Raw genomic sequence first — 27,789 nt, 5'->3', positions numbered from 1 at the left:
CTGGAACAATAAACACTTGAGAGAGAAAACTTACCTCGTGTTTTCCCATGCACCATTTCTGAGTTAGGAAAGTACAAGGGGGACACTTCTCTTCACTATGACAAGAATGATACACTGTTAAAAGAGAAAGGAAATTAGGAATTTTATTTTAGAATAATGTTCAAATAAAGCCACATAAACTGGGGCACCTCAGTGGCTCAAATGGTTAGCATCTGACTTTGGCTCAGGTCATGATCTCAGGGTCCTGGGATTGAGGCCCACATCAGGCTCCCTGCTCAGTGGAGAGTCCGTCCCTCCCCTCCAACCCTGGCTGTACACGCACTCTTTCTCTTTCTCTCAAATAAATAAATCTTTAAAAAAATAATAAAGCCACGTAAACTAGTATATATGTTATAATGATATATAACATGGAACTTTAAAGTTTAGAAGCTGGGAGTACTTTTTATTTTATTTTATTAAGGATTTTATTTATTTATTTATTTATTTGAGAGAGAGAGACAGACAGCATTAGAGCGGAGGGGGAGGGGCAGAGGAAAAAAAGCCTGATGTGGGGCTCAATCCCAGGATCCTGGGATCATAACCTGAGCTGAAGGCAGATGCTTGACCGACTGAGCCACCCAGGTGCCCCTGGGAGTACTTTTCAAAATGGAAAATAGGAGAGTAAAAAGTAGGTGCTTTAAAGTGTTGAAGGATGAGCACGAGTGAGAAAAAGAAACCTCCACTGAGGCAGGACAGACACATGAACAGAGAAGCAGAGAGGGAGGCAGTTTCTCCACTCATCTCCTTCGGCACAGCCTCTGGTCTGTCCATTCTACTCAATCATTCTTTTGGCCCTACCTTACATGGCAATTGCTCACTTTTGCTTAGCTATCTTTACTACTCATTCCATCTGACATGCTCCCAATTTCTCTCAATTTCCTTGCTGCCTGTAAGAGACAGTTCATCTGGGGGCGCCTGGGTGGCTCATGGTCATGATCCTAGGTCCTGTGATCGAGCCCCATGTTGGGCTCCCTGCTCAGCGGAGAGCCTGCTTCTCTCTCTCCCTCTGCCTGCCTCTCTGCTTACTTGTGTTCTCTCTGTCAAATAAATAAATAAAATCTTAAAAAAAAAAAAAAGAGTTCACCTGAACTCATCTCCTACAACAAAGCTTTCCTTGGCTGACCATACCTGACCTTGAGCTCTCTTATACTCCCTGATGTCTGAGATCTTTTGCAGATGGTTTGCTACCATATTACCTGGTCCATTTTCATGTAATGGTTGTGTCATGGGCATGTAACTACCACCCTCTTCCTCTTGGGAAGAAAGTAAGAATTTCTAGGTCATCGGCTACTTTTTTCTTCCTCTGAACCTCTGTGTCTGATGCCATGTTGGACATACAACACTCAAAGACCAGTTAAATGAATGTTGAACAAATGCAGGCTAAAACAACACATCTCATAAATGGTTAAGTTCTCACTATGGACATTAACCATCAGGATGTGGACTTCATCTGTATCATCTGCAAGTGAGTGTAAAGGAGGAAGTGGGTAAGTACTGGCTTGGGCACTTAATTCATGCTGGTGTGAACAGTGAAGTACAGGCTTGCAGACTAAGCTGGGAGGGCCATCCTAAGGTCCCCAGGAAAAGAGGGACTTTTTACTTCATGAGGAATTCACTTAAAATTCTATTTTACTCTATTAACTTAAAAAACTGAGAACTGGTTGCCTATTTGTCAGCCTGATTCATATGGAATCTGATGACTGGAGTTATTTCAGATTTGCCTCTGGGACTTGGTAAAATGAAATGATGAGCCCAATATGGTCCCAGAGGAAAGCCAGTAACTAGACTGGACAGAAAATGGATGAAGTTAAGTAGCTACAGGCCTGGTATCTCCAGCAGTTTATGAGAGAAGATTTGGAAACAACTTAATTGTCCAGCAACATAAGACTAAGTTATGGCCCCTCCATGTAACAGCGCACTCCCTTAACTATTAAAAATCTATACTGTAGAGGGCACCTAGATGGCACAGTTGGCTGAGAGTCAACTCTTGGTTCTGGGTTGAGACTGATTCCTGCATCGCATCGGGCTCCACACCTAAGCAGGGAGTCCGCTTAAGATTCTCCCTCTCCGGGGTGCCTGGGTGGCTCAGTGGATTAAGGCCTCTGCCTTCGGCTCAGGTCATGGTCCCAGGGTCCGGGGATCAAGCCCCGCCATCAGGCTCTTGGCTTGGCGGGGAGCCTGCTTCCTCCTCTCTCTCTGCCTGCCTCTCTGCCTACTTGTGATCTCTGTCTGTCAGGTGGATGAATAAAATCTTAAAAAAAAAAAAAAAAAATTCTCCCACTCCCTCTGCCCCACCTACTCATGCGCGCCCTCTCAAATAAATAAAATCTTGAAAAAAACCTATATTGTAGAAAAATATTCATTGGTAAGAAAAGAGATTCAAAATACAGTAAGAGGGGAAAATCTAGTTAAAACAAATTCAGTAGGAATTTTATGCAAAGGAAAAAAAATGCAAATATATATTTTTGCCCATGGGAAAAAAGCACTGAAAAATACTAGTATATAGTAAGGTGTAATTCCTGTAAAATAGGATAATAGATTGCTTAATTCCAATCTTCTGACTTTATTGACTTTATCTCACTCTCTTTCTTTTTACACAATAAACACATTAATTCCATAACAACGGCAACAACAAACAAGTAGCTTTCAATTTTGCAAAAAGATGCTCAACCTTGAAATAAACATCCAAATTGGAGGCAACAAGAAAAGAAGAAAAGTCCCCGAAAGGTAAGACCAGCTGGAGATTCTCCCAGCTTTTCGGGTGTGTGTGACATCCACAGAGTACAGATATGGAGGGCACTGTGATTCCTAGCTATGGCCCAGATCACACACTCACCTTCACAGCAGCAGCCCCTGAGAAAGGGAACAAGGGGTGGCAATCACATGACCTCAGAGCAGTGAAGACTGTCATGCTGTCATGCTACCTTGGAAATGACACATTGCGAGGAGGCTGTGAGGTGCGGAGGAAGGAGCTGGGACCCACCTGGATGGTCACATTCATGGACTCTGGCGCAGGTCTGGGTACACTCAGGGGGTCTGGTACCACAGGGAACTGGTGGGTAGATCACTGATGCACCACAGTGGCAGGTTAGTTCATCAAAACCTGATGGAGAGGTGGGTGAAACAAAACAATCTGAGTTTGGGATGTGCACACACATATTCACACAGACACCAACCACACACACTTTTATTTTTGGCCTTTTTTTTTTAGGGGACTGCTTTTTTCACAAAAGGTTTTTATTTTATTAAAGTTGAGCTGGTGCCAAAGGAGCAGAAAGGTATGTTACTTGCAACAAACTTTAAGTCCATGAGTAACCCAGGACACTTTCACATGTATTTTATAGACAACAGATCTATAAACCATCTCTTTTAAGAGAATAGGAGACTTCTACTAAAGATATAGTGGTTTTTTTTCAAACTCCTTTGGTTAGAAAAATGGATAGAGATTATGAAAGCCACAGATAATTAGCAAACATACAAAAATATGCATTTGAATAGAAACCTCAGAGAGACACTGAAGCCATTAAAAAAAAATTTTTTTTTAAATTTAAAGATTTTATTTATTTATTTGAGAGAGAGAGAGAGAGAGAGAGTGAGTGGAAAGGAGCAGAGGAAGAAGCAGGTTCCCTGCTGAGCGGGGAGCCTGATGTGGGGTTTGATCCCAGGACCGCAAGATCACGACCTGAGCTGAAGGCAGACGCTTAACTGAATAAACCATCCTGGTGCCACCCTGCCACAAAATTCTTATAGGTATAATCAACATGTATCATGTTAGAAATACGAAGTTGAGGGCGCCTGGGTGGCTCAGTGGGTTGAGCCTCTGCCTTCGGCTCAGGTCATGGTCTCAGGGTCCTGGGATCGAGGCCTGCATCGGGCTCTCTGCTCAGCAGGGAGCCTGCTTCCCCATCTCTGTCTGTCTGCCTCTGCCTATTTGTGATTTCTCTCTCTGTCAAATAAATAAATAAATCTTTAAAAAAAAAAAAAAGGAAGTATGAAGTTGAAATGAAGCACAGAGCTGTATTCGGGTTCGTTATGCAGAGTTCCCAAGGTAAATCAAAATGATGACTCACACTGGACAGTTCCAACAAGCAGCCCACCTCAAGAGGTCTCCTAACTCCTAACCCACTATTCTTCTCCAGTCAGTATTTTTTCCACCAAACCCTTCAGAGGCTACACAATGTGGCAGAAAGAGCCCTATAATCAAGAGACTTTGGCTTCAAGTCCTAGACCTACTACTTACCTGCTAAGTAATTGTGAGCTGATAATTTTTTTTTAAAAGATTTCATTTATTTGACAGAGAGACAACAAGAGAGGGAACACAAGTAGGGGGAGCAGCAGAGGGAGAGGGGGAGCAGCAGAGGGAGAGGGAGAGGCAGATTCTCCACTGAGCAGGGACTCTGATGTGGGGCTCAATCCCAGGACCCTGAGATCATGACCTGAGCTGAAGGTAGATGCCTAACCGACTAAGCCACCCAGGTGACCACACATGTGTGATTTTTATTAAAACACTGGCACAACTCTTCTTGAAAATGAAGTAGGCCTAGCATTCTAGCAAAGACATTTTGGGAAATCTTGATCTAAGCCCATCTTTTAATGTAGCAGTTCTCTAAATGTGCTGTTGATTCCTAAGGGTCCCTGAGCTCCTTTCAGGGAATCCGTAAGGCCAAAACTATTATTATTATTATTTTTAAGATTTAATTTATTTGACAGAGAGAGAGAGACAGCAAGAGCAGAACACAAGCAGGAGTAGTGGGAGAGGGAGAAGCAGGCATCCCGTGGAGCCAGGAGCCCGATGCTGGGCTTGATCCCAGGACCCTGGGATCATGACCTGAGACGAAGGCAGTCGCTTAATGACTAAGCCACCCAGGTGCCCCAGAGGGCACCTAATAAGACTAAGATTTTTTTTCTTTTCACCATGCTGACATTTGCATTGATGGTGCAAAAGCAATGGTTAGTAAAACTGCCATGGCTTTAGCACAGATCAAGGCAGTAGTGCCAAACTTTAATCATGGTATTTTTCACTGCCAAGCACTTAGAATAAATAAAAAATGCTAGTTTCACTTAAGAAAAGTCCTTGATGGGGCACCTGGGTGGCTCAGTGGGTTAAGTCTCTGCCTTCGGCTCAGGTCATGATCTCAGAGTCCTGGGATCAAGTCCCGAAACAGGCTCTCTGCTCAGCAGGGAAGCCTACTTCCCCCTGTCTCTCTGCCTGCCTCTCTGCCTACTTGTGATCTCTCTCTGTGTGTCAAATAAATAAATAAAATCTTAAAAAAAAAAAAAGTCCTTGATGAAGCAGTAAAGAAATAAAAAAAAAAAAACAACCTAGCTCTTAAATATATGTCTTTTCCATTATCTGTGAAACAGAGTGGGAAATCTGCATAAAGCACTTTTGTTGCATACTAAAATATAACCTGGTTGTTTTAAAGAACTGCATTTGTTGGAGTTGTGAGCTAGAACGCCATTTTTACTCAAAAGAATGACTGACAAGCTATGGTTATTTAGCCTTAGGCATTTGGCATACTTTTATCAAAAATTACCAAAGTGAGCCTATCATTTCAGGAAAGCCAACTTTGTTGCTAGTGATAAAAAGCTTTCAAGCTTTCAAGTGAAAACAGAATTTTGGAAAGTATGTATTTACCACTATGAGCTTGACAACTTCCTAATACTTTTCCCAAGACCTTTCTGGTAAGATTGGTAGTTATATTAATGAATGTAAATGTTTAATATTGTAACATAAAATTTTTCACCAATTCAAAAATTTGCATAACACAGTGAATAATTCATTTCCAAATAATCAATATATGATGTTATCAAATTGTGCATGGGTAAAAGAACCATTCAAAATACAAGAAAAACCAAAGAATTTTAATGTGACAGAGAACAAAAACTAAAACCCTGACTCAAGTCCTTTCTGAAATGAGGCTCAGGTTTGGTGTAATTTAAAAAAAAAAAGAATATTCACCCTTATTACACTTTCTTTTTCCACTATATATCTATGTGAGGCCAGATTATTTCATTTCCTTCAACTCTATACTGCAACAGATTAATGTTGAAACAGATATGAGACTCCAACTATCTTTTATTAAATCAAGCATCTGCTCTTCTGGTTAAAAAAAAAATAGTTTTGGGGCACCTGGGTGGCTCAGTGGGTTAAGCCTCTGCCTTCGGCTCAGGTCATGATCTCAGGGTCCTGAGATCGAGCCCCGCATCGGTCTCTCTGCTCAGCGGGGAGCCTGCTTCCCCGCTCTCTCTGCCTGCCTCTCTGCCTACTTATGATCTCTGTCTGTCAAATAAATAAAATCTTTAAAAAAAAAGTTTTAAAAATATGTCACTTAAGGGTGTCTGGGTGTCTCAGTTGATTAAGCATCTGCCTTCAGCTCAGGTCATGATCCTAGGGTCCTGGGACTGAGCCCCACCCATGCTGGGCTCCCTCCTCAGTGGGGTCATTTATGTTAAAATGCAATGAGTATATTACCTTTTTTCTTTTAATGATTTTTATTTATTTATTTGTCAGAGAGAGAGAGAGAGAAACAAGCAGGGAGAGCTGCAGGCAGTGGGAAAAGCAGGCTCCCCACTGAGCAAGGAGCCCGATGCAGGACTCGATCCCAGGACCCTGAGATCATGACCTGAGTTGAAGGCAGACACTTAAATGAATGAGCCACCCAGGTGTCCCTATACTACCTTTTTTTTTTTAAAGATTTTATTTATTTTTTGACAGACAGAGATCACAAGTAGGTAGAGAGGCAGGAAGAGACAGAGAGAGAGAGGGGAAAGCAGGCTCCTCACTGAGCAAGGAGCCCAATGCAGGACTCGATCTCAGGACCCTAAGATCATGACCTGAGCCGAAGGCAGAGGCTTAACCCACTGAGCCACCCAGGCGCCCCCCTATATTACCTTATTTTTTTTTTTTTTAAATATTTGTGTAGGGCTGCCTCCTGGCCCACCATCTTTTTCTTTTCTTTTCTTAAAAGATTTTATTTATTTATTTTGACAGAGAGCACAAGTAGGCAGAGAGGCAGGCAGAGAGAGAGGAAGGGAAGCAGGCTCCCTGCTGAAGAGCCCGAGGTAAGGCTTGATCCCAGGACCCTGGGATCATGACCTAAGCCGAAGGCAGAGGCTTTAACCCACTGAGCCACCCAGGTGCCCCTATATTACCATTTTGAAAAAGATTTTATTTGTGCTCGCTTTGGCAGCACATATACTAAAATTGGAACGATACAGAGAAGATTAGCATGGCCCCTGCGCAAGGATGACACGAAAAAGACTTTATTTATTTGAGAAAGAAAGAATGAGTGGGGGGAGGGACAGAATGAGAAGCAGGATAAATAAAACCCTTAAAAAAAATTTCTCAGTTTTAATTTCTAATATGGTAAACAGATATAAATCACATAAAAAGAGCTCTTTGAGGGTCCTTGATTTTTTTTTTAAAGATTTTATTTATTTGACACAGAGAGAGAGACAGAGAGAGAGGGGACACAAGCAGGGGGAGTGGGAGAGGTAGAAGCAGGCTCCCTGCTGAGCAAGAACCGTGGCTGGGGATCGGGGGTGGGTGGGCGGCAACGGGCACGCTTGTTCCTGAGCCAAAGGCAGACGCTCAATGACTGAGCCACCCAGGTGCCCTGTGAGGGTCCTTGATAATTTTTAAGAATGCAAATGAGTCCTAAAACCAAGTTTCCAAACAGCTGCTAACAATATAGAGAAAGAAGACTATTGAGGACAGAATCTGTCAATGATATTTAAGAGTAACCCAGTAATGAACCAGATCTCATCTTAGCATGTATCCCAACCATGCTATCCTTAGCTCTATCCCAAGTTTTGTACATTCAGGGAAGACAGTACAGCACTAGAATAACTTTTTTTTTTTAAAAAGATTTTATTTATTTATCTGACAGAGATCACAAGTAGGCAGAGATGCAGGGAGAGAGAGAGAGAGGGAAGCAGACTCCCTGCTGAGCAGAGAGCCCGATGTGGAACTCGATCCCAGGACCCTGAGATCACGACCTGAACCGAAGGCAGCGGCCTAATCCACTGAGCCACCCAGGCGCCCCTAGAATAACTTTTTTTTAATATCTCAACATATCTGAGATACTTAGGCTTAGCTCAGTATCCTGTACCAAGTTAAGTAAATCACTCCCTCAAAATATACTATGCCTGGGGGTGCCTGGGTGGCTCAGTGGGTTAAAACCTCTGCCTTTTGGGCGCCTGGGTGGCTCAGTGGGTTAAGCCTCTGGCTTTGGCTCAGGTCATGATCTCGGGGTCCTGGGATCGAGCCCCGCATCGGGCTCTCTGCCTGCTTGTGATCTCTCTCTGTCAAATAAATTTTAAAAAAATTTTAAAAATCTTAAAAAAAAAACAAAAAAAACAAACCTCTGCCTTTGGCTCAGGTCATGACCCCAGGGTCCTGGGATCGAGCCCTGCATCGGGCTTTCTGCTCAGCTGGGAGCCTGCCTCCTCCTCTCTCTGCATGCCCCTCTGCCTACTTGTGATCTCTGTCTGTCAAATAAATAAATAAAATCTTAAAAAATATATATATATATATACTATGCCTGAACTTCTAGAAAACTCTTATAATAAAGCATACAGTGAAGACACTCACTGGCTTGCCAGCATGACTGGCAGTTCCCGCGATGACAAGGTTCTTCACATCTATGAAGGCCACAACGGAGTTTCCTCCCACAAATCAAAGGACACTTGTGCTCCTTATCCTATAAAGAGATTCATATTTGTTTGTAAAATGATCTCCATTTATATTTTCCACAAACAACAAGAGTAATAAAAAAGGCTCTCCACATTTACGGTGAAATGATGTCTGGGATTAGCTTCAAAATAATCAGAGGGAGTAGGTGTGGATGTGGATGAAATAGATTAGTTAAGAGCTGGTCTTTACTAAAGTTGGATGTTGGGTATGTGAGACTCATACTAATCTCTCTGCTTTTGTATATGTTTGAAATTTTCAATGAGAAGAAGTCTTTAAGCCTTCAAATACTGTTTTATAAGTAAGCCTTGATACGTTGTCCAATTTTATCACTCTTTATAGCTTGTCAATATGTAAACTTTAAAAATAACAATTACATACAATATACATATATAGGTGAGTGTACACATGCACTACTTTGGTACTGGCACTGTGTTACCTTGTTTATACACAAAACACACATGCACAACATGGTAACACATCACTGCTGGGCAGTGCTTTCTTTTTTTAGTTCCATATAAGTCAATTATTCAGATAACTGAAACTTGCTCCTTTCAAACTGCCCTACTCATTGTGCCTACTGACCTGATCCATATTGTATATGAAACCCAAAGCCTGACTTGCTAAGACCAGCCCAGTCTGTATGCTGGGACAGCACATAATCTCCTGTGGAGGACCGTATGCTCATCTGGTGATCTTGGGTTCTGGAGCCTGAGGCCTTCTGTCTTTCTTCTTTCTGTCTTTCTCCCATATTGCCACAGGCTGACCTGGCTAAGACCTAAAATGGCCTCTTTGGGCAATTTTCTTACTGCTGCCCAGGGGCCCCTCCTAGTGATTTCTAAATCTGGGCTACATTCCAGATGGCTGAGGCTTCTAGATGCCCAGCCCCTGGATGAATGCAATCTGACTGTACCTAATGATAGGTCCACTTACCACACAGCAGATCTCATTACATTTATGCCGTCCACACAACCGTTTCTTGTTACACCGCTTATCACACATAAATGTAGCATCTGCTATGGCCAATTAAAAAGAAAAAAAAAAGGGCAAGGATATGAACATTCATTCAGCAAATATTTGAGTGACTACAAGCTGAAGAAATACAAATGTAATAATGTAAATAAGTTAGTTAAGGTGAAAATACATATAAAAAGATACTTTTCATTTGTCAGTCTGTCAAAAAAAGACAATGGAAGACTGAGTAATATTCATTATGGGTGAAGGTATAGAGAACAAGGCACACTCAGTGGATAGGAGTATAAAGTTTTGGTGTACATATGTATCTATCAAAAATTTCAGTGGAAATTCTATCTTAAGGAATCATTCCTACATCTATACTTTCAAAAACGGCTTAAAAAAAAAAGTGGTTAGAGCACCAAAAGCACAAGCAATAAAAGAAAAAAAAAACAAATTGGAATAGATCAAAATTAAAAGATTTTGTGCACCAAGGACACCATTAAGAAAGTGAAAAGACAGGGGCACCTGGGTGGCTCAGTGGGCTAAAGCCTCTGCCTTCGGCTCAGGTCATGATCCCAGGGTCCTGGGATCGAGCTCCACATCAGGCTCTCTGCTCAGCAGGGAGCCTGCTTCCTCCTCTCTCTCTGCCTGCCTCTGCCTACTTGTGATCTCTGTCTGTCAAATAAATAAATAAAATCTTAAAAAAACAAAACAAAAAGAAAGTGAAAAGACAGCCCACATAATGGGTAAAAAGATTTGCAAATAATCTATCTATAAGGCTCCAGGATCCAAAATACATAAAGAACTCTTACAACTCAAAGAGAAACTACCCAATTAAAAGACCAGCAAAGGACTTAAAAAGACTATTTTCCAAAGATTACAAATGGCAAAGTACATAAAAAAAATGTTCAATGTCACTAAGAAACAAATGAAAACCATAATAACATATCACTTCATATATATTTAGGGAAGCTATAATAAAAAAAAAAACAACACATAAAAACCAAAACCAAAACAAAACAAAAAATAAGCATTGGAGAGAATGTGGAAAAACTGAAACCCTCATACATTGTTGAGGGGAATGTAAAATGATGTAGCTGCTACAGAAAACTGCTGTTGCAGTTCTTCAAAAAATTACACACAGAATTACCATATGATCCAGCATTCCACATGTAGGTACATATCCAAAAAAATTTTAAACATATTTTATTTATTTATTTTTTAAAAAGATTTTATTTATTTATTTGACAGAGATCACAAGTAGGCAGAGAGGCAGGCAGAGAGAGAGAGGAGGAAGCAGGTTCCCCACTGAGCAGAGAGCCCGATGCGGGGCTCGATCCCAGGACCCTGAGATCATGACCTGAGCCGAAGGCAGAGGCTTTAACCCACTGAGCCACCCAGGCGCCCCTAAACAGATATTTTAACCAAAACTTGTGTACAAATGTTCACAGTAGCACTAAACATAACAGCCAAAAGATCAAAACCACCCAAATGTCTGTCAACAGATGAACGGATAAATAACTGCGATATATTCACACAATGAAATATTATTCAGTCATAAAGAGGAACTAAGTTCTGATATGTGCTACAACATGGATGAATCTTGAAAACATGCTAAGTGAAAGAAGCCAGGTATAAAAGGTTACATATTATATGAGTCCATTTATATGAAATACTCAGAATAGGTAAACCCAGAGACAGAAAGCAGATTAGTGGTTGCCAGGGGTTTGAGGGATGAGTGAGTGAGGAGTGAAAACTTAATACACGGTTTCCTCTTGGGGTGATGAAAATGTTCTGGAACTAGACAGAGGTGATGGCTGCACACAACACTGTGAATTTACTACATGCCACTGAATTGTATACTTTAAAACGTTCTGTTCTGTTATGTGAATTTTATCTCAATTTTTAAGAATGGGCTAGGTACTGAAGTGTTTATGGGTGAAATAATGTTCGAGATTTGTTTTCAAAGTACTCTAGTGAAAATAAAAAGTAGAGAAGGGAGGGATGGGTGAAACAAAAAAGGAAAAATGCTGATAACGGATGATGGGTGACAGGTACTTAGGGGTTTATTATACTAATCTTTCTACTCTCACTTATGGTTGAAATTTCATCATAAAGTTTTAAAACGTCAGACAAGATGGCTACTGCATTATCTGTAATGGGGAAAAACTGAAGACAACCTCAAAGGACAATGGTGAACTATAGGGCGGCATCCCCACATACAGAATACTGAGACATGGAAATATGGAAATACTGACATGGAAAAATGTCTTTGATATAGTACTGAGGGGGAAAAAAAAAACCCAAGGTGAAAACAGCATGTTTAGTATAAACCTAAGTTTAGAGGAAAAAAAAAAACTAACGGGCACGTGTATACATCTAAATGAATAGAGAAGGGGCGCCTGGATGGCTCAGTGGGTTAAGGTCTCTGCCTTCGGCTCAGGGTCAAAGGGATCTCAGGGTCCAGGGATCAATCCCTGCATCGGGCTCTCTGCTTGGCAGAGGGCCTGCTTCCCTTCCTCTCTCTCTGCCTGCCTCTCTGCCTACTTGTGATCTCTGTCAAATAAATAAATAAAATCTTAAAATCTTAAAAAAAAAAAAAAAAGAATAGAGAAAAGATCTAGACCCATAACCAAGAACCTAACAACTGTTTCATCAGGGAAGTGAAACTAGGAGGGGAAAACTGGGTTAGGGTATATTTTCACTTTTTACTTTATGTAAGGACCTATTTTATATTTTTATATTTTAGGAAGAGGCTTTCATTGAGGTTAAACAGAAACTTTGTTGTTTAACCCTTAAACTGTCCCTGCTCCCCTTCCCCCAGGGGATTCACTTAAAAACAAGTCCCGGAAACCAGCTCCAGGTAACAAAGCCCAGATACAAAGGTGGGTCAGGCCAGGTGGAGACATCCGATCAGTAGGGGGTTGCATACTGTCTCCCTAGCTACCAAGGAGTATGGGCCCCCGCCCTTTGGGAACCCTTTTGGCACCAATCCTAATCTAGGTGTAATAGGCTGATTCAAATGTCTACTAGGGTAAATTGTAATTCAATTGGTCACCTGTGCGTGGCCAGGCCAAACCGCATGGCCTTTGCCCTTAAAAGCTAGACTGTGAAACAGAGAAGGGTCGCCCTCTTGCAAGAGGTGCGGCCCGAAAGTTTGGTTAGATTCTTGATGCTTGGCGCGAAATAAAGCTTTGCTTGACCTTCGCTTTGTATCAGTCTCGCTCCTTTAATCACGGACCCCTTATTGGGGCATAACACTTTATATTATATTTATTTTTTTAGTTTAAAAGTGTATTAGTGTTATTTTTTCAAATTATATCGTTAATAACCAGAATTTTGACTGTGGGCTTAAGGCGGATATTTCTAGTCCTCTCCCAAACAGTCACTCCTCACCTTCTTAAGGCTAAGAGAAGCCTTAATTTTGTTCAGAAATTGGGTGCCCTTGTTCTCCTCAGTTCAAGGTTGACTGCAGGATAGTCTATCTACCCTGTTAATTCCATTCCCCTTGTTAATATCCGGTTTAGGCAGGAACATGTGATACAGAGCATACTAAGAGCCTCTCAGGACTGTTTTCCTTGCTGGTAAGAAGGAAGGGAAGTTTGGGGCACCTGGGTGGTTCAGTCAATTACAGATCAGACTCTTGATTTTGGCTCCAGTCATGATCTCAGGGCTGTGAGATCAAGCCTCAAGTTGAGCTCTGTACTCAGTGGGGAGCCAGCTTAAGATTCTCTTTCCCTCTGTGCCTCCCCATCTCACTTGCTCTCTTTTGGGGGGAAAAACGAAGAAAGGGAGGCTTAAGAATCTCTTTTCTTTAGATGTTGTTGGGTAAGATGTGTGGATTTGCTATAGCTAACTTAGACCCATGAGGAGAAAACCAAAAAAATAAAAGAGGCTGACTTACTGTCCTGTAATCAGTGAGGCTCGAACTACCCAAGCCTGGACTTGTTCTGCCTCCATACTTCCTATTATGTGAAAGTAAACTCCCTTACTGCTGATGTTACTTTTCCCTGGGTTTTCAATACCTGCAAACAAAAGCATCCTAACCCAATATAGCCTTCTTCCTGGCCAGAATAACAGCTTTTATTTTGTACACATTTAACTTCTATCACTTTTCCAAGAAGGTTTTCAGGTGGCTTAAACAAAAGACTATGAGATCGTTAGCAAAGGATAGAATCATAATAGTATGGAATGTCAGATCAAGGACAGAGGAAGAAAGAAAATGGTAGTCCTCAAGGCTAAGAAGGCTGCTGGTTGAGTATCTGTTCCAGGTATGCAACAGTCATATCAAGACTTATGGGGATCAAGCATCAGAGTTAGTGTGTAAAAAGTTTACTGTATTAGGTATTATTCACCTTCACCCCTACTACCCTCATTTTATTATGAAAATTTTCAAACATATAAAGAAGTTGAAACAACTTTACAGTGACTATCCACATGCCCATTACTGAGATTCTATCACTACTTTTTCACATATCTACCATTCTATTTATCTTAATATTTGATGCATTTCAAAGTCAGCTGCAGATATGAGTATACTTACCCTACCCTAATTTTAGCATTTCATTAACTAGAATTCAATTTATGATTTTTACCTTTCTTTTGAGGTAAAAGTTATATACAATGAAATGTACAAATCTTAAGTGTACCTTTACTGAGCTATGACAAATACATAACCCAAACCCCTTTCAAGATAGAGAACAATTACTTTTATCCCAGAATGTTTCCTCTTGTCCCTTCCCAGTCATACCTTCACTTTTGAGACTGGTACATGGAAGCTCCTATGGGAAAAGGAAAAAAAAAGATAACAGTAACTCCTTTAGGAATAAATGAAACGACACAATTATAGTATAGTGCTAAATGTAGCATGTATATCCTAAATATCCTGTACTTCTCTGGCAGTTACTTATTGACTATCTGTCTGGAACTAGGTTAGCTCAGTCTCTATACTAATATGCTTTACTCATAACAGGGCCCCAGGTTTACTGACACTTCATACAAATATAATTGTACAATCTTTGTGGTCTGGCCTCCTAATTTAAAGTAGATAAGGAGGGACGCCTGGGTGGTTCAGCTGGTTAAGCCACTGCCTTCAGCTCAGGTCATGATCCCAGGGTCCTGGGATTGAGTCCCACATCAGGCTCCTTGCTCAGCAGGGAGCCTGCTTCTCTCGGTGCCTCTGCCTGCCTCTCTGCCTGCTTGTGTGTACTCTCTCTCTCTCTCTCTCTCTGGCAAATAAATAAAAAATCTTTAAATATATATATATATAAAGTAGATAAGGAATTATAAAATCTGAATGGAAAGAGGGGCTCTAAAGGTATACAAAGCAAAGAAAAATAATTGCCTGGCAAGGGTAGACAGAAAAAGCCATAAAAAGCAGAAAATGTGAAAATATGTAATAAAGTGGTACTAGAAGCAAATAGCTCAACACACTTGAGAGCAGCCCTGACATTGCTGAAATGCAGCAAAGAAGAATATAGTAGTCATCCAGCATTCAAAGTATTACCGTAGTAATTATGCATGAATGACCCCAAAGATCACATGTAACTTGCTGAGGCATGATCCCAAGTAACAGGTGTGGAGAGGCAACTGTGTGGGAGCAAGTCAGTCATCTGGGGGAGAGGGAGCCTGGCTGCCTACCATATACAGCTGAATTTGTCTTTGATGTCACTCACAGGTTGCTACGTACTCAGAAACTAGCAAAATGATAAAAATATGCTTAGTGAAAATGACCCTGAAAAAAGAGGCAGCTACTAGAGTTGAAAACAGAGGTAAAAAGGTCAAAAAATGGAAGATTCTGGCTAGAAAGATGTTTTAGATAAATTCGTTGGCTAGGTTGGATGATAAGAAAAAGTTCCCATATGTTTTCTAGAATCCTGAGTAGCCTCATGAAAATTGTCTGAGTGAATGTTCCAGTTAATGCAAACACTGGATTATAGAGTAGAAATGACATGCTAGAGTGGTATCTATAATTGCAGGGAAAGGCAGAGCTCCTATAGATTCCTAAAATCAGAATGAATTACCAACAAAAACTTAAATACAGTACTTTTCGTTAAGAGGTAGTAAGATGTAGCATACATTTTTCAAAGACCCCCACCAAAGTGATTAAAAGAAAACCACCATTGAAGCTTTAAGAAATAAGTTTTATTTATCGAGAGAACTCACTTCCAGGGGCGGGGTGTGACTCAGTCAGTTAAGCATCTGCCTTTGGCTCGGGTCATGATCCCAGGGTCCTGGGCAAGAGCCCTGGAGTTGGGCTCCCTGCTCAGTGGGGATCCTGCTTCACCCTCTCCCTCTGTCTCTCCCCTACTTATGCCTTCTCTCGCTCTTTCTCTCTCAAATAAATAAAATCTTAGTTTAAAAAAAAGGAAAAAAGAAAACTTACTTCTAATAGAAAAGCCCATTCCATTATAAAAGACATTTCATGAAAAATTTGGCTAAACAATTCGGCGATGATCAACAGTTTCAAAGAGATTTTTCACTTTGTCAAAAGGTTTCAACAGAATTCATACTGATAGTGAGTGGCTCCAGCAATTTTAGAATAAAACTTATTTGCAAAAATTCTATTTACATGGGGCACCTGGGTGGCTCAGTGGGTTAAAGCCTCTGCCTTCGGCTCAGGTCATGATCCCAGAGTCCTGGGATCGAGCTCCGCATTGGGCTCTCTGCTCAGCAGGGAGCCTGCTTCCCTGCCTACTTGTGATCTCTGTCAAATAAATAAATAAAATCTTTAAAAAAAATTCCATTTACACACAGCTTTTCATGAGTACGCTCACTGCCATGGGATCCACTATTAGAGGGAGTAAGGAAGGATAGTGAATGAGAAGCAAAAAAGCAGAGAAATGTTATTGCAGGGGAGAAAGAAGCAAAATGACAGTAGCCATTGCTAGCTCACACACCCCAACCCTGCCTGTACGTCTTGGTCACAAAGAGCACCTCTGCGCATTACTAAAATTGTGATTACTACATCACAGTACTTTACAGTCTTCAAGGTGCTGTAGCTGACATTCAAAATATCTCTACTGCCCCATGTACTCTGCAGTTTCTTTCAGAAAAGAAACACAAGGTGTGCCTGGGTGGCTCAGTCAGTTAAGCGTCTGCCTTTGGCTCAGGTCATGATCCCAGGGTCCTGGGATCGAGCCCCATATGGGCTCCCTGCTGCGCAGGGAGCCTGCTTCTCCCTCTCCAGCTCCCCTGTGCTTGTGTTCCTTCTCTCACTATCTGTCATAAATAAATCTTTATAAAAAAAAAAGAAAAGAAACACACACAACTTTTGCCACATGTAAACTGCATTATTTTTACATTTTTATTCTAAAGCTTACCTAATAAGCTAGCTCCCAGTTTATGGACTATATCCTCAGAATCATTTGCAAGTCAGCATCTACCCAGACCTTGAGCTTGGTAGCAGTGACTATGCACTGAAAGTGGGTCAGAAATGACAGACTGATACTTGGTATGTTCTCCAAGTTGAATTACCCAAAGACTTCCCCCAGCAAAGCAAAGGAATGGTAAAAATGGTAAGATGTCCCTTTTCTAACAAAGGGTCCAATAAAAACTGCCCTGGGCAGAAAGTAGAAATTGACACAACAGTTGTATAGTTAAGAATTAATCTTCCTTAAAGGATGGTCTGGTCTTTGCCATTGGCTTCAGGGAGGTAATCTCTAAGCCCTTGGAATATCATGCCTGATAGGAGGAGTTGGCACTGTTTGCCTGAGGCCTTGGGTCATCACACAGTGTAACATAATTTAGGGTACAGGCTGGCTATACTGAAAAATGTTAAGGTGGGGACTGGCTACACCATGAAGACCAATGATGTACTTCAGGGTGGGACTTTGGGTCACACAGTAACCGTAGACCTCTAGTGACACTGAAGATTGAGATCAGCCACATGGGCAGTCAACCGTGTGTACACAATGGAGCCTCAGTAAAACCTGCACACCCAGGCTTGGGTGACCTTTCCTGGTTGGCAAAACTCCATGCATATTATCACCAACTGATGTTGAGAAAGTAACATTGTTCCAACTCCACAGGGAGAGGACAATTAGAAGCTTCATACTTGCTATTTCTTGGACTCTGCCCTGCATGTTTCTTCCTTTGGGTGATTATTAATCTGTATCCTTCCCCCATAATAAACTGTAACTGCAATTATAACAGCTTTCAATGAGTTCTGCTGAGTCCTTTTAGTGAATTATCAAACCCTGAGGGTGGTCTTGTGGACAACGGACTTCAGTTAGTGTCAGAATTTAGGGTGGTCTTGTAGACTATTTTAATTCAGCAGTTGTCTAAACTCTTGCAGTGGGTATGATAAATGAGGGTCATCTTGTGGACTGCATTCTCTCCAACTTCTTAGTTAGCTAATTCCTTGTAGTAGTGCTTTTGCTCTATACCAGCATCTAGCATTATCACCACTTGTATTTGGTAGGGCTATCTGTATACTTGCTTAGCCCCATTACTGGTCTCTGAGCCTGGAATGCTACTTCCCCCTACCCCCAATACCTACCCTACAACTGGCCCCTGGTTGCTGTCAGCATATACTGGCTGGATTGAATGAATCATACATAGTATGATAGGAATAAAACATTATGATGTTATATTGATTTCTACCATCCCATAATCACTAATTTAAAAGGTATGGGTGATAACTCTAACATTGTTTATGATTTACCTTTGTTCTGAAAGAGCATCTGCAGGAAATAACTGATGTACGAGAGCATGGTCCACAGTCTCCTTCATGGCAGAGTTTTTCACAGGTATGAATGAAATCTTTAAAAAAAAATGAAAAGACCTAGGAATGAACACTGCAAGTACTCATTTTCAGACTCTCAAGTTCACTAGCCGCACTAGTCTTCTAATTCTATGCCCCACAACTCCAGAATCAGAGTTGAGGGAAGAAGAATGTGGTCAATGCCTCTTCCCTTATCTTTCCTTCATCTGGCGGGCTGGGCGTTTTACGGCAAAGGCAGTGCTCAGAATTAGTCAATGGAATAGCCTCTGGAATGCATAATGCTTTGCCTAAGTCAAAAATCAGTTCTGACTTTCTTTAGGCCTCACGCCTCAAGGCTAGACTTGAGAATATCCTTAAAATTAGAGCCATGGATGACTTTACTGAAGTACTCTTGACTCTGAAAATATGGGGATCATAAACAATCAGAAACCATGATCCATAACCTCATTGACTCCAGCTCTGCGACTATCTGATGGTAAGAGGTCCACCATTCATTCTGCTAAACTAGGTTTAGGACAAATCCTGTTTCAAGGACCCCTGGGGGATCAGCCACAGTCTCTTATGGCTGCTATTTAAATGTTTCTTTCCATCCTTTTGTTTTTCAGCCTAGTTTTATTTTTAACTCTAAAGTCAGTTTTCTAAAGATACCACATAGTAGGATCTTGTGCTTTTAAAAAAATTTTGGTTGGATAGTCTCTGCTTTTTAGTAGTTTAATCCATTCACATTAATGTTATTATTGATACAGTTGGATTATATCTGCCATTTAACTTTTACTTTCCTGTATGCCTCATGTCGTTTTTCTTACTCTAATCCTCCTTTACTGCTTTCTTTGGCATTAAGTTAGTATTTTCTAATATAACATTTTTTTCTCCTTTAATGGTATTTTCCACTATTTTTAAGGGTTTTTTTTAAATTATTTTTATTAACATATAATGTATTATTTGCCCCAGGGGTACAGGTCTGTGAATCATCAGGCTTACACATTTCACAGCACTCACCATAGCACATACCCTTCCCAATGTCCATAACCCAACCACCTCTCCCTAACCCCTCCACCCTCCAGGAACCCTCAGTTTGTTTTGTGAGATTAAGACTCTCTTATGGTTTGTCTCCCTCTCGATCCCATATTGTTTCATTTTTTCCTTCCCTACCCCCCAACCCCCTCCCTGCCTCTCAAATTCCTCATATCAAAGAGATCATATGATAACTGTCTTTCTCTGATCGATGGGGGTGCCTGGGTGGCTCAGTGGGTTAAGCCTCTGCCTTCAGCTCAAGTCATGGGTCTCAGGGTCCTGGGATTGAGCCCTGCATTGGGCTCTCTGCTCGGCGGGGAGCCTGCTTCCCCCTCTCTCTCTGCCTGCCTCTCTGCCTACTTGAAATCTCTCTCTCTCTCTGTCAAATAAATAAGTAAATGAATCTTTTAAAAAATTGTCTTTCTCTGATTGACTTATTTTGCTCAGTCTAATACCCTCTAGTTCCATCCACGTCATTGCAAATGGCAAGATATCGTTTCTTTTGATGGCTGCATAGTATTCCATTGTATATATATACATCTTCTTTATCCATTAATCTGTTGATGGACATGTAGGTTCTCTCCAAAGTCTGGCTATTGTGGACATTGCTGCTATAAACATTTGGGTGCACGTGCCCCTTCAGATCACTACATTTGTAACTTTAAGGTAAATACCCAGTAGTGCGATTGCTGGGTTGTAGGGTAGCTCTATTTTCAACTTTTTGAGGAACCTCCATGTTGTTTTCCAGAGTGGCTGCACCAGCCTGGATTCCCATCAACAGTGCAGGAGGGTTCTAGGGGGGTTATTTTATGAATAGTTGTTCTAGGGCTTACCATACACATCTTATCAGAATCTACTTCAGATTTATACAAATTAATTCCAGTGAGATATAGAAGACTTATTCCTAGGTAGCTCTCTTCTCGCTTCTTTTATGCTTTATTGTTGTATATGCCTACATGTTACAAACCCACAAATACATTATTAGATTACTTTCTATAATTTCTATTAAAGCTGAGAAAAGGAAAGCAAGCATATATTCATGATTTGTGTATTGATCATCTTATCTACCATTTCTGGCTTTCTTCATTTGTTCCTACTGATCTGAGGTACCACTTGGTACTACTTTCTTCCTCCAGTACAACTGTGGTCCCATCCACACCCTTTGTGCTCTGTCAGATGTATTTCCACATCTTATAAGTCTAACAATATAATTACACATTATCTTATACAACTGCTTCTTAAGTCAGCTGCAAAGAGAATACGCATTTACACTGTCCTTTAAAATTACGTAATTAATGTTACTCTTTGATTTTTCATATGAATTTAAATTTGGGTTTATTTGCTTTTATCCTGAAGAACTTCCTTTAGTATTTATTATGAAGTGATCTACTAGCAATAAATTCTCTGTTTTTATTTTCATTTTTGGAAGACAGTTTTGCTGAACAGAAGCTTCTCGGCTGGCAGTTCCCCGTGCACCCCTTCCTCCAGCATTTGAATAGTTCATTCCAGTGTCTTCTTATTGTGATGTAGTATTCTCCATTGATTCTGATAGAGAAGTCTGCTGTAATCTTATCAGGGTTCTCTGTATGTGAGGAATCTTACTCCTCTTGCTTTCAAGATTTTCTCCTTGTCCTTGGCTTTCAGCTTTTTACTTGTGTCTAGGTGTGAATCTCTTTGAATTTATCTTATTAGGTAAGCTGAGCTTCTTGGATACACAGATTAATGGTTTTCAATAAACCTGAAAAGTTTTCAGTTATTCCAATACTTCTTTTGCTTTCTACCATTGTGGTATTCCCATTATACATATGCTTAGGGGCTTAAAAGTGCACTGCATTTGTATGAGGTGCCATTCACTTTTCTTCATTCTATTTTCTCTCTGTTGGGCATAAATTGCTCAGTGCTCTGATCCAATGAAATGTGGGTAGGGGTAGTCTTTGAGTCAAGTCTGTGAAGTTTGTTCTGACCTCAAAAGGGCTCCTCTTAGCTATCTCTTTCCCTGGCTCTTTCTGCTGAACTAACTGGCTTACATTTTAGCTTACTGCCCTTAATTAAGAAGAGGTATTATTTTCTAAAGTCCTTAAGGTCTCAACTTCTCCACAGTGTTTCAAATTAAGGTCTATTCCTTTGGGGGACTACTTTGTAGACTTTTGGAAAAAGTCTCAGTCACTTACTCTTGGTGCCGAGTGGGACAGTAGCCTCTGGCTTTCTTGGCTTGTTTTTCCAGTGTGGAACATCTGCTCTAAAAAGTGAGCTGTGTTGAAGATGACTGGGGCCCCAAGAGTCTAGCCTGTTGTGACGGGTAAGAACTGACTTATGGGTGGGGCTGTATGGAAAGGAGCCCCCAACCTCTCAGCTGTGCTCACCAGAAATTTAGCCTCTTCAACTTAGAGTTAGAGGGGATGAAAAATGCTGGCAGTCTGCTCTTCCCAGTGAGATATGGTAACCTCTGACTGGAAGCTTAGGGGTAGAGGCAGCCTCATCTTCCTGGCACACCTATCCTGAGTAGAGCTTTTGTTAAGCTGAGCTAGGGGAGGAAGGAAGGGAGTGGACTATGACTTAAACAACACAGACTCTTGCTGTTCTTACTGAATTTTAGATTTTCTTTAAAAAATACTTCTTCATTTGATGTATGCTCATAGGACAATTTCCAGAAACTTTAAATGATTGCTTTGTAATAATTTTCCCTAGGTTTGCCTGTTTTGCTGGGGAGTGCATCCATGTAGCTCATGTTCCCATCCTGAAAGCAAAACTCTCCCTAGTGTCTTGTACTGAAGTGATCTGTCTAGGATAGAAATTCCTATTGAATGAGCTACTAAAAGATCCCTGCAAGCTTTCTACAGATAGCCAGATCTGAATAAACTTGACATTCATTGTTTTCACTAGCCATAGGCTTGTCTTTGAGCTTCTCAATCCAACTCAGCCTAATTCCTTACAAATTTTCCATGATTAAAAACTTGTTGAGGTACAGTGGTTACCCTCAAACCCCTTCATCTGGTCTTGTCCCACCCCTGGGCCTGTTTATACCAACAATTACTATCTTTCTCTTGGTCAAGTTCCCATGCACTACCCAATTTACATTTCCTCTTTCTCTCATTGCCAACATATCTTAGCCCCACAGTGGGATTTCTGGTCATCATATATGAAATCATTAAAAACTGACCCATGAGCTTTCTGAAAAGGGAAGACCCTTACCATCCTTGATTTTGAAGCCATTTGATCTCCATTTTACAGAGCTTATCTGAAGATACATTTTTATAGTAGGCAAAGAGAACCAACACACAACTGACTTTCCCAATGCAGTAAAAATATGTATTAAAATATGAGAAGAGAGCATTTCTCTTCTATACATAATTTTAAAGTCACACTGAAAAAAATAATTAGGGTGTACCTACCAGTTTTTGCTGTTTCTGGAAAAAGTACGAAATCCCTCTTTTCGATAAACATGGAAACCAAACCTAAAGATTTTAGCTTCGCTAATTAGTTATAGGAATACCTCCCTTATATAAACGCCATTGCCCATGTCCATTTTACACAGCCTTTGAACACTCACCCAAAAGAGAAGGTGCCAAATCATTGTAAAACTATATAGGTATATTCCCCAAGAACTGCTTCAGAATGTCTCAGAACTCAGACTATTACTTTAAGGCTAATTCCAACAAACTTTTTTTGGTTTCTATATCCAAGTAATCAGAAGCCACAAGTCAGAAAAAAGGGAGAGTCACTAATGGTAGGCACACAGACATACTAAAAGCAATGACAGGAAAATAAACAACCAAAAACTTTAACAAATAGATAAAACAATTCAAACCGCACATTGGTGTAGGGAAATTGCCTGAGAAACCTCAGCAGGCCCTAAGGGCATCACTGTACCCAGCATACTACAATAACTGAGGTTTAGGAAAATGATGACTCTGGGTTAATAAAGAAGAAAGAAATTATCTTCAGTAATCTCTGTTTAAAGAAAGGAAATGTAAATTTTAGAAAACCATCCTTCCAAAATGATGCTTAGGAGGTCTTTTCCCCCAACTAGATGGGAAACTTACCTATAGAGGAAGTATTTCTTGAGTACTCCAAATGGCTAAAGTTTTATTATACTTATTAGCATTTTAGTTCTTAAATATCTCACCCATAGTAATTTAACATGTTCTTACTATATGAAAATGCCTTTAAACACTCACTGACCCCTGGATTGGTAAAAGGATATGTGGTGTTCATACTATGGCAGGCTACTAAGAGAAATTATAACCCACCCACCCCTACCCCACCCTGCCACCCCACATGGGATAGCATCTCACAACTGTCCTGAGTTAGTAATAAAATACCCGAAGCAGAAGGAGAGATCACTTGGGCATATTTGAGCTTTTACAATTATACTTCGAGGAAGAAAGGAAAAATGCCCACACAAATTTGATTATTAATATTTTCAAAAGCCTCTGATATTATAACTGAAATTTAACACTATTCTGCTTATATAGTCACTGCTGCCAAACATTTCCATTCACATTGTTAAAAACAGCTTTATGCCTACTGGTTACCTAGGGAACCACATGGCAGAGGCTTGCCACACACTTTTCCACATGAAGGGACAGGATCCATGCAACTTTTCCGACCACTACTTCCAAGTTCTAGCAATTGGCTGAGAGGAGTTTGGCCACAAGGGCAACATCGCACCAGCTGGGGGAGCCGTGGGCATGGCTGGCAGGGCTGAGGGTGGCACACTTGAGAGCATGTATGGTTCCCACATTTCAAGTCCCTGTTAAGAAAAACAACAGACTATTATGTAACTGTTGCATAAAACATGGCTCTATTCTATCTGAGAAAAACATAAAACCTTACTTGCCACATATCTTTAAACAGCCAAAGTCGCCAAATCCATCAGACTTTCCTACATCTGTTCCACATAACACATCTCGGGAAGTGCTGCCACAGTAGCATACTTGAGGACACAATTTCAAAAACAAAGGTTAGTAAACTCTATGGGTTCTTAAAATATTCCAAGCAATCTATAAGAACCTAGCACAAAATGCTATTCATTAGTGTTGATCAGACCTGATGCAGAAATAAATGTGGCTTCTACAGCAGCTCTAAGGACCAGCTAAGAGGCTTTATCATAGGAAGAAGTAAAAAAGGCCTTGTAAGACTGTTGGTATCCCCTGGTGCCTCTGCAGCAATCCCCCAAAACAGCATTAAAGTGAAGCAACCTTCTAAATTAAGAGACTACTATCTGGCTCATAAGGCCATGGCTGAGAACCATCCACCCTCAGACTCCCTGGGGTCCTCTGGTTACAGGAGATGGAAGCTAAGCTGGTGACAGTCGTGGAATGAGTGGAGTGAGGACTGGATCCCCACAATCTTCACTCCAACCCAAGCAGCACAGATTTAGTACTTTATATATTGGGGTACACATAAAATGCTCAGAAAAACTTTCTATTGCTAAAAAGGGGTAAGAAAAATCAGCGTAATATAAAATCCTTAATAATCTGTATTCTACTACCATTGAATATGAAGTAATCATGTTTGAGTATTCACACTGAGTAGAAAGCTCAAACTCTAAGACTTTTATTTGCTAGATAAAGAACCCCATCCAACATCTATAGATCCTCCTGTGGGTTCAAGAAATAATGAGTTCCTTTCTTTCTTTTTTTTTTTTTGAGTTCCTTTATTTCTTAATGTTAGCAATAAATACGTGTTATATTTAAGCAGTTAGGTTTCTGATATATTAATATGTAACAAAGTGTGATAAGAATTAATTTTCATCAATTTATATAATTTTTTCTAAGTGTAACTTCATATTTTCAATTTATAATAAAATTTATCTTGTTAAAAATCAATCTGTGCAAATATACTTGGCCCACATAATAGATGCAGACCAAAAGAGTAGAAACTAATTGAAATCTTGCAGACTTAATGATGCTCTCCTTCTTTCTCAGTATAACTTAGATATCTACTTGCACAGAAAATCAATATCAAAATAAATGACATCTTAAAATCACGTATTAGTAAAAAATAAAATAGAATACTTCTAACTTCAAACATTAGAAATGTTTATAAATAAAACACTGTTGTGAACAGATCAAAAACTTTCAATAAGACACAAGAAGCAGGAAAGCCTCATCAATAAAGACCTAACCAAGATGCTTGATTTTTAAAATCTACATTCCATCTTCCAGTAAGTACATTTGCAGTTTCATCTCCTGTCTGAAACGGATTCATTTATTCAATAAAGATTTACTGGGTGAATACAGATGTAGGAAATACAACCAATATTTATGGAATCAACGAACTGGTAAATAAATCCTAGTAACTGGGAATTTCTGGAAGGAGGCTATTCTTTGTTAAGTTTCTGCTCAGACAGAAGAGAAGCGATTTTTTTGCGGGGCGGGGGGGTGGGTATGAGCAGACAGCTGTGAACAAAAGAATAGAGGGTCAGAAATAAACCCACACCCATATGGTCAATTAATCTATGACAAAGGAGGCAAGAATATGCAATGGGGAAAAGTCTTTTCAGTAAATGGTGCTAGAAAAATTTAACAGCTACATGTATAAGAATGAAACTAGGGGCACCTGGGTGGCTCAGTGGGTTAAAGCCTCTGCCTTCGGCTCAGGTCATGATCCCAGAGTTCTGGGATCGAGCCCCACATCAGGCTCTCTGCTCAGGGGGAGCCTGCTTCCTCCTCTCTCTCTGCCTGCCTCTCTGCCTACTTGCGATCTCTATCTGTCAAATAAATAAATAAAATCTTTAAAAAAAAACAAAAAAAAAACAAAAAAAACAAAAGAATGAAACTAGACTATTTTCTTACACCATACACAAAAATATCCTCAGAATGAATTAAAGACATATATGAGAGACCTGAAACCATTAAGCTCCTAAAAGTAAACATAGGCAGTAATCTCTTGGACATTCCCCTTAACAACATATTTATGGATATGTCTCCCCAGGCAAGGGAAATAAAAGCAAACATAAACCATTGGGACTACACCAAAATAAGAAGCTCTTACACAGCAAAGGAAACCATCAACAAAACAAAAAGGCAATCTAATGAATAGGAGAAGATACCTGAAAATGAGATGTCTATGAGGGGTTAATATCCAAAATATATAAAGAATTTATGTAATTCAACACCAAAAACACAAACAATCCAATTAAAAATGGGTCAGAAGCCATAGACATTGCTGACAGATGCGCAACATCACTGATCATCAGGGAAATGTAAATCAAAACCGCATTATCACCTCATGCCAGTCCGAATGCCTACTATCAGAAAGGTTAGGATGGGGCACCTGGGTGGCTCAGTCTGTTGGGCGTCTGTCCTCTGGTCAGGTCATGATCCTGGGACTGAGCCCCACATTGGCTCCCTGCTCACGGGGAGCTTTGCTTCTCCTTCTCCTCGCCGCTCATGCTTTCTCCCTGGCTATTTCTCCCTTTCTCTCTCTCTCTCTCAAATAAATAAAGAAATAAAATCTTAAAAGGAAAAAAAAAAAGAAGATAAGGACTAACAAGTGTTGGTGAGAATCTGGAGAAAAAGGAACCCTTGTACACTGCTGGTGGGAATATAAATTGGTACAACTACTGTGGAAAATTGTATGGAGGTTCCTCAAAAAATTAAAAACAGAAATACCATGATCGAGCAATTCTAGAACTAGGTCTTTACCCAAAGAAAACACAAACACTAATTCCAAAGATACATGTACCCTATGCTTGTTGCAGCATTATTTACAACAGCCAAGATATGGAAACAACTCAAGAGTCCAAATAGATGAATGGATAAAGATGTGATATGTATATATATACACACAATGGAATATTACTTGGCCATAAAAATAATGAGACTCTGTGGGGAGCCCAGGGGGCTCAGTTGGTTGGGCAACTGCTTTTGGCTAGGTCATGATCCTGGAGTCCTGGGACTAAGTCCCACATTGGGCTCCCTGGTCAGTGGGGAGTCTACTTCTCCCTCTGACCCTCCCCCCATCATGTCCTCTCTCTCTCAAATAAATAAATAAAATTCTTAAAAAAAAAAAAAAAGAAAAAGAAAAAATAATGAGACTTTGCCATTTGTAACTATATGGATGGACTTAGTGGGTACTATGCTAAGTGAAGTAAGTCTGACAGAGAAAGGCAAATACCGTATGATTTCACTTTTATGTGGAATCTAAAGAACAAAACAAATGAATTAACAAGCAAGCAAAAAACCAAATAGACTCTTAAATACAGAGGACAAACTGGTGGATGCCACAGGGAAAGTGGGTAGGGGGATGGATGAACCAGGTGAAGGGGATTAAAAGGTACAAATTTCCAGTTACAAAATAAGTCATGGAGATGGAAAGGACAGCACAGAGAATATAGTCAATAATACTACTA

At 40.4% G+C, this 27,789-nt stretch overlaps 1 protein-coding gene across 3 annotated transcripts in view; it reads right to left on the bottom strand.

Annotated features, from left to right (window-relative positions):
* Positions 1–27,789, bottom strand: part of NFX1 (nuclear transcription factor, X-box binding 1) — an 83,474-nt gene that overhangs the window by 20,195 nt on the left and 35,490 nt on the right. The window contains exons 8-15 of one of the 3 annotated variants that reach the window (XM_080820535.1): positions 24,267–24,366; positions 23,966–24,183; positions 18,357–18,454; positions 14,442–14,472; positions 9,668–9,747; positions 8,636–8,744; positions 3,023–3,142; positions 35–114 (exon numbers count right to left, since the gene is read on the bottom strand). In XM_080820535.1, coding sequence (XP_080676661.1) covers positions 35–114; positions 3,023–3,142; positions 8,636–8,744; positions 9,668–9,747; positions 14,442–14,472; positions 18,357–18,454; positions 23,966–24,183; positions 24,267–24,366 — 836 coding nt within the window. Of the gene's footprint in view, positions 1–34; positions 115–3,022; positions 3,143–8,635; positions 8,745–9,667; positions 9,751–14,399; positions 14,473–18,356; positions 18,455–23,965; positions 24,184–24,266; positions 24,367–27,789 lie in introns of all 3 variants that reach the window. The other 2 variants (XM_080820533.1, XM_080820534.1) reach the window with 2 other exon arrangements.

Source organism: Martes martes, assembly GCF_963455335.1.
Source record: "Martes martes genome assembly, chromosome: 12".
NCBI classification, from domain to species: Eukaryota; Metazoa; Chordata; class Mammalia; order Carnivora; family Mustelidae; genus Martes; species Martes martes.
This window is presented reverse-complemented; position numbering and strand designations above follow the sequence as displayed.